At 47.1% G+C, this 8,018-nt stretch overlaps 1 protein-coding gene across 1 annotated transcript in view; it reads right to left on the bottom strand.

The window, feature by feature from the left end:
- Nucleotides 1–1,991: 1,991 nt before the first annotated feature.
- ALPK2 (alpha kinase 2) overlaps nt 1,992–8,018 on the bottom strand; it is a 98,176-nt gene continuing 92,149 nt past the window's right edge. The window contains exon 12 of the mRNA XM_003788473.3: nt 1,992–2,952. Within this exon, the coding sequence (XP_003788521.1) occupies nt 2,736–2,952 (217 nt within the window). The 3' untranslated portion in view covers nt 1,992–2,735. The remainder of the gene's footprint in view (nt 2,953–8,018) is intronic.

Below are 8,018 nucleotides of genomic sequence, written 5' to 3'. Positions count from 1 at the left end.
TGACTATCATCTGTCTTTATTGTTCTGATCACTCTACCTTTATTTTACTCCCATTCTTGGGCCTGCCTCTTCCAACCTAGGTGCCGTGTAGACCATGTAGACCATGTTCCTTCTTTGTCCCCTGTGCCCACAGTAGGGCATTTGGCCTGGTGACTACCATGATCCCTTGTGTCTACCACAATCCCCTGTGCCTCCCACAATCCCTGGTGTCTCCCATGATCCCTATGCTTCCTGTGGTCACCTGTACCTCCCACACTCCTGGCCCACAGCAGCAGACTCAGCCCTGTGTGTCTCCCATGATCCCTAGGCCTCCCACAATTCCCTGTGTTTCCCATTAGCCCCTGTGCCTCCTACCTCCCTTGTGCCTTCCACAGTTCCCTGTTTTTCCCATGAGCCCCTGTGCCTCCCACAATTCCCTGTGTCTCCCATGAGCCCCTGTGCCTCCTACCTCCCCTGTGCCTTCTACAGTTCCCTGTGCCCACTGCAGATGCTCCACATCATTTGTGCTCCCATGATCCTCATTGATTCCCACTATCTCCTGTGCCCTCAAGTAGAAGATAGTGTCCCCTAAGTACTGCCTTGGCTCTAATGCTTCTCCATTGCTGATGGAATCATTCCTTCTGTTCAGCCTGGTTGCCAGGGAATATTTGGGCCTGGCCTAAGCTCAGCAGCATGTAAGAGCTGGTTGCAGTGGCACATGCCTGTAATCCCAGCTACTTGGGCGGCTAAGGCAGGAGGGATTGCTTGAGCCTAAGAGTTTGAGTTCAGACTAGGCAAATTAGCCATATCCTATCTCTAAATATAAAAATAAAAATACATCTGTAAGATCTCTTGCAGGCAAAACTGGCTATAGGCTGCTTTATAGAACAAGGAGCATTTTGTAATCTGCAAGCCAGGGGAACCACTTCAGAAAAAAGGCTAGAAATGGCGGATTTCCTGAAAAAGATGAGATATGACAAACTGAAGTGTTTCTCCTTCAAATTCCTTTTCAAAACAAAAATGTTGCCTATATTCCCTTTTCTTGTTTGTTTTTAATCAAAACCCCATGTGTAAGGAGAGTAGTATTACAAAGCAGAAACAGACAAGATTCTTCTACAGAGGCCCAGCTGCCCCTCCAAGAGGGGTCACTCAGAAATCAGTGTGCTACCGTCGATACCTGAGGTGAGCACCTCACAGGGGCTGTTGCTCTCCTGCTGTAGTAGCTGGGCTTCTCCTCAGTCACACTGTTCTTTGGACTCTAGGAGGCCCACCCACTCTCCTCAGCATTCAGGACTCTTGCCATGGTCTGGACTCCCCACTCTGAGTGTGGTCCCTGCTAGCTGCAGGACACCCCCATGGAGCATGTTAGAAGTGCAGAATCTCAGGCCTCACCCCAGACCCACCAAATTGGGGCCTGCATTTTCCCCAGGTCTGGGTGACGTGGGTGCAAAAGCACCGATCCTGCTGCTCAGAGGTGGCCTAACAATTCTCTCAGAGACCCCAGAAAGGCAATGAAATCTGTCTTAGAAAACAACAAACTATCTGAAAAGGCTATATGGACTGTATGATTCCAATTCTATGACATCCTGGAAAAAGCAAAAACTATGAAGACGGTAAAAAGATCAATGTTAGGGGTTTCCAGGTGTTAGGGGAGGCAAGATGGGGAATTGGGGCGCCAGGGATATCTAGGGTGGTGCTGCTTTTCTGCATGATATCACAATGGCGGCTACGTGTCACATTACATTTGTCTAAAGCCATAGAATGCACAACACCAGGCTGGAACCCTATGTAAAACTAATAATAATGTACCACGATTGGCTCATTGGTTGTAACAAAGACACCACACTAAAGCAAGATGTTAATAATGGGGGAATAATGGAGTAGTGATGAGGGGATAGGTGGGAATTTTCCATGCTTTCTGCTCATTTTCTCGTACAGCTAAAACTGCTCTAAAAAATAAAGCCTATTAGTGACACAACAATAGCAACAGACCATTGGGGCAATAGATATTCTCATACACTTTGGGGACATAACACTGTCCCTAAGTTGTCTTTATACTGTTTTGTCTAGCTCTGTGTGAACTGCTACTGTCGCTCTGCTTACTAAATCATAAGAGAATGTGAAATATGGCACAAATTCTAAAGAACGAGTGTCTACGATGATATATGCATCTTACACTTTCTGTTTAAATATGAATTTAATTACACAGAAAATTGTAACTGGCTGTGTGAATAACGTGGGCAATGGCTTTACATTTCAGAACTCACCTCCAGCAATGACAGCGTATTTGACATTAGTGCAATGACTTGACCCAGCGGGGAACTCCTGATTTCTGTTTACATCAGGGCAGGATGCCTCTAGACATGCCGAGGTTAGGAATAGTGTCAGAGGGGAGGCATTTTGGCAGTGGCCACACCCTGCTCAGCACCAAGTCCTTGACAACACAACCACATACAAATACACAAACAGACACATGATGTGAGGTGGTAAAAACGCTAAACGTATACACAAGAAGACTGTCTTTGGGACTGACAATTGATTCAGTCTCTCCGTGAATCTGGTCACAAATCCTGTTCCAAAATCATTTCGGTGAAGAAGGCAGGTGATGGTTTTAGAAGCGTCTTACAGCCCAGGCAGCTGGGAACAAAGACTGTCACACACTCTGCACAGGCTGTGTATCCTCTCTGGTGTGTCTCCAGATTTTCACTCATAAGACTATGTGCCGCCAGCCAGTGGTCATTAGTTAGCCAGGGATGTTAGGTTTTCTTTTCTGCTGGAGTCCCTGACTCCGTCTTCTTCACTGCTATGGAGTTTGTCTGAACCTTACTTTTCCCAGGGTTTGGCTTCTTCTGTTTCTGGTTGCTGTTCTGAAGGGATTTCAGCCCCAGCATTTTACAATACTTGTTACACTGGTGTAGTGCTTTAAACTGATCGATGAAGGTCATGGAACAGTTGCCTTTAAATCCTTTGTACCTGTAAGTGGGGTGGAAGGAAATATAATTTAAAAACTCAGGACATTTCACCAGTTTATAAAGAAAAATTTTTAAGGAGAAACTAAAGGTGCATGGAAATATATTTATTTTAGGCAAAAACAGGTGCACGATGGCCATACTATTATTGAAAAAAAAAAAAAACCCCTGTGAACTTAATTAAGTAAAGGCACAGATCCACTGACATGCATGGTAAAGATCAAAGGCCTATAATTAAATGAATGTTCCAGGAGCTCACAACTGCAGTATTACACCCTTTTCCTCCCAGCCATAATGACAAATATTAGGCCACTGTGATAGACATTAGATGTCTTAGTGATCTGAAAGTTACTCCATTCCCCCCCTCCAACTTTTTAGAACTTGGGAATGGACAGAAATTAGTTAGTTCAGATCTTTCAGTTTACAGTGGAAGGAATTTAGGCTGAGAGGTCATAGGTCTTGCCCAGGAAAGCCAAGCAAGTTGATTCAAGAGACAAGATTAGACAAGATTAGAATGCAGCCCTCTGTGTCTTCCTCCTGCAGCAGAGCTCTCTCCTAAGACATCCCACCTTAACGCCCAAAGAGAAGAATCTCTGTCCCTGGCAGAGCCTTGTCTCTGGCAGGCTCGAGAAGGGACCATGTTGACCCACGATCATGTTTTCACGTCCCAGTCATGATGGGCTAGTGTGTTCCTTGAATGCACAAGAGCCTAGGCCCCCAATCTCCCCATTCACCTACGGATGAGCACAGTCCATCAAAAAGCAGGTCAAAGGCTCAGGCTTCCCAGGCTCTGGGCAGCCTCTCTAAGGGGAGGAGGTTATTGCAGTTAATTTTGTTGCTAAAAAGTGACCCTGTAGGTCACCACTTGCCAGGCACCAGAAAACTCTCAAATTCTTTGTACACATTGACCCCAGCCACACCTCCAGGGTGAATGTCCATGCCAGCCAGATACGAGTGGCAATTTTTTGAGATGTCCCAACAGTCCCCCTTCTCACCATGGATGAGCTCCTTTGAATTTGCCTTCAACATGAATTCCATGGGAATAACATTGCTTCGAAGCAGCACATACATAAACCCACAAGGTCCACATTGCCTCGACTTGAACCCTCCCCATCAAAGCGTGCTCCACACTGCTACTAGAGCGCCCTCTACAGAACATAAGTCATGCCATCTCACTGCTGTTAAGGTAAAGGCAAAATTCTTTAATGTGCTGTGATCCTGCACTGTCTGGCCATGTCTCCAACCCACTGACCCTCTTTCAGCTATCAGAATTATCTGTGCCCCTCCTTCCCAGGGTCTGTGCCCACACTGTCCCCTCTCCATGGGAAGTACTTTTCTCCACTTTCTAGCTGAGCCCTGCTCACCTTGAGTTCTCAGTCACTGACTTCTTCTAGGAATCCTTTCCTGACCCACTAACAAAGTCCCACCCCCATCAGAGACTCTTCTGGGCCGTGGACCTCTCTTTCATAGCAGGACCACACACACACAATCTGACATCTGTGAGTGGATGTGGGTTAACGTCTGTCTCTCCATACACTCTGTAAACTCAGAGGTCAACACTGTTTGCTCACCCCTGTGTCCCAGCCCCCAACCCAGACCTTAGCAGATGGTAGCCACTTGGCAACTAAAGGATTATTGCTTTTAATGTTTGTGGTTGTTCAAAGTATTTTTTCCAGTTTTCTATCCCTGTGTTGATCTGCAGCAGTGCTGTGTCCTCTAAAGTGCAGTCCCACAGGAGGAAGGGACTTCCCTCCATCCTTTCTCTGCAGAGCACTTAGCCCAGTGCCATGCCAGAGGCTACAGGTTCAGCAGAGAACAAGGAAGACATTGACCCATGGCACTTGTCTAGGGAAGATCAGCGTCAAAGTTTTATAAAGAAATGCCATGAAAACAACGCAGGTGTGTCCTGCAGGCTTGGTAAGCCTGATGTTAATCAGTAGCCTCGCTCAGCTTCTGCCAAAATCTCCAAAATGGGAATGATGATAATACCTGAGGGGATAAAATGAGAAACTCCATATAAAGCACCTAGCTCCATGCCTGACACACAGTAAGATTCAGTTGATGTTGTTTGAGTGATTGCTACAATAATAATTATCAATATTATAATTGGAGCAATAGATGGGGACGTCCTATGAAGGGGACATTGAAGTTGAGCTTGAAAAGGAGGGGAGCAGGGTGTGCCTGGCAGGTCCCAGGGCAAAATGAACATATGCTCCTTGTTCAAAAAGTACTAAGTAAGAATTCCAAGACAAAGGCAAAGCCTTAAGCTAAAAACAAGGCCTTTCTGAGTGTGGCGTCTGTGCAGCTCACCCACCCAGGAAACTTGACTGCTGGCGACAGGAGGGTTCTGGATGTTTCTGATTAATGGGGCCAAAAAAGAAGTCTGCAACACTGGCACAACACAGATTCTGCAGCTTTTAGGGTGTCATTCAAGAAACAGGGCTTCTCTCATTGCTCAAAAAACCCATAAAGGTCAACACATCTGATGAATGCAGACTGTGCTTTTTTCCTGATCAATTCAAGCCGGTTTTAAGCTCTTAGGGACATGAAAGCTTTCTTTCCTCTCTGAAGCTAAAGCCTGCAGCCCCCCATCCTGACGTGTTTGCTATGAACCCATCGTCCCCCTCCTTTCCCTGCTAGGGAACTGCTCTGCCCCAGGGAGCCCACAGCCCATCTCCTCGTGAAAAGTGACTTGGTTTTTAAAAGCCAAGCTTCCTCATTGAAGAAAACATCAACCTAAGACAGAAGCTGGATGTAGCAGGCCAGAAACATTCCACTGTGAACCACATCATCTTTATCCTCCTTGGCAGGAGACCCCGAGAAAGGCTGAACAGGCCTGTCAGTGTTTCCTTCGTCCCTGGTGGGACACGAGGCCAGCGGGACCTGCATCGGTCAGCATGATGGAAGGCCCAGGGCCACTTCTGCTGGGTATTGGGGGCTGTGGCTGACTCCCACCAATCTTGAGCTTCTCAGACAAACTGGGACTGTCACAGGTGACGGTACAGTGGAAGCACGGCCCGGCATATGTGTCAGGACTGCCTTTTCAGCCTTTGGACAACATCTAGTCTCTGCAGAGAAAAATAACTAGTTGACACTGACCTTGCAGAAAGGTTTTTTTGAAGGCCGGGAGCAAATGCAAGATGACAAGTGAGCCCTGGTCTAAAGCACCCCCCTCTGGAATGGGTAAAGCTGACTTTGCTCAAAGCAGCATGACTTCTGGGTGGTCCCTGGGAACCCAGATTTCTTAGAGGATTTCGGGCTCCCTCTCTTCCTCCACTGAGCCTCTTTCCTTAGATCCTCGCAGAACAGCTGGGTGGCAGAGACAAGAGCTGGATTCTACTAAAGATGGCTGCACATGGGCACCGCGAAGCCCTGGAGCAAAGATGGCCTCGCACAGTTGGGGAGACCCTTTCCTAGAACCCCCACCCCCGCAAATTCCGGCCTCAGGGCCTTGTCTGTGGAGCACCACCTCTGCCTTCCCCACCCTGGGAAAGGATCTCCCCAACCTCTTCCCGGCCTCTTCTCGAGGACTGATCCACCTCTTGGAATCAGGGGTACCCGTAAACATCTCCCCATAGAGTGTGAGCTCTCCCAGGGAGCTGTACGCCCAGAACTCCTGTCTGGTGCGGGGCTTTTCAATAAACACTGAGGGAATGGATAACAGCCCCGTCCTCAGCACGACCTAACCCTGGCCCTACTCTTGTCCGTATGTCACATTTCTGAACTTTTCTTTTTCCATCTAATTTTGGATGAACTTATCCTCTCAGGCAAAGCTGCACTTCCCTCTCCCCAGCTTTCTCTGGTGCAGACTTTTACTTTTGCTACTCAGCATCTATAGAATTAAAAATCTCTTTTATTTCTGAGCTTGATCTCTGTTTCAGCCGGGATGTCGGGCTTCTGCTTTGATCTATGGTGCTTACAAGTGGCAGCCACTACCGCTGCCATTGCCCTTACCCAGGGAGAAAAGGAGGACAATGTCCTTCACATTTCTACACCAATTAACTCTAGAGTTGTTCAAAGGGCAATGAATCCAATTACACAAGGCTCATCTACCCAAGGAGTGGGAAGTACAGGTTTCTCTGCTTGTGACCCAGAGGGCATGACGCCCTCAAGACTTTCATGGTGCCTCTCCATGACCACCATTGCAGAAACTCTCTATTCTTTTTCTTGTTGGATAGATATACAGTACAGGGTTGAGTAGTATCCCTCCCCAGAGTTGTGTCCTTCCCAGAAGCTCAGAGTATGACCTTATTTAGATACAATTACCTAAGATGATGTCACACTGGAACAGGATGGGCCCTCAATCCCCTGTTGTCTAAGAAAAAAAAGACCCAGAGTGCAGGGAGGATGGCATGTGACAGAGGCAGAGGTTGGAGTGATGTGACTATACACCAAGGATTGCCAGGGACTGCCGAGGAAAGCCAGCAAACTCAGGAAGCCCAGAGAGGCCTGGGACAGACTCTCTAGAAGGAACCAATTCTGCTGACTCCGTGTGATGTCAGACGCATAGCCTCCAGCACTGTGAGATGACACATTTCTGTTGCTTTCTGTCTCTAAGTTAGTGGCCATTTGTTAAGGCAGCCCAAGGAATCTAATACAATGGACTAAAGAATCTTGTTCCTTGATACATTTTTCACATTTTTCCACTTTTGAAAACCTCATAGCTGTGTCAAACTTTACTAGATGGATCTTTTTATCCTTCACTTCCAATTAGTAAAGTTTTCTAGCCCATCTTTATGTTAGTCTGTCCAACCTCTCTTGCAATGCCCAAAAGTGGAGCAGTAAAATCATTCCACTGAGCAGCATTCAGTGGCGTCTTCTCTGGACCATCTTTCCCCTTGGATGGGAGCAGCGTACATGTATCTCCCAGGCATCTGCTCGAAATGCTGATTTGGAGTCAGTCCGTCTGGGTGGGGGTCTGAAGTTCTGCCTCCATAATAAGCTCTGAGGGACACTGTGCCTCTGGTCTGGGAATTCCACTTCTAGAAGCAAGGATGTAAACTACTCAATGCGTTTAGGGATTTTAACACACTCTTATTTTACTTTGGAAAGGTCTTTGTATTTACCTTG

The sequence above is a fragment of the Otolemur garnettii genome, unplaced genomic scaffold (assembly GCF_000181295.1).
Source record: "Otolemur garnettii isolate 467f Iridium unplaced genomic scaffold, OtoGar3 scaffold00027, whole genome shotgun sequence".
Classification (NCBI taxonomy): domain Eukaryota; kingdom Metazoa; phylum Chordata; class Mammalia; order Primates; family Galagidae; genus Otolemur; species Otolemur garnettii.
This window is presented reverse-complemented; position numbering and strand designations above follow the sequence as displayed.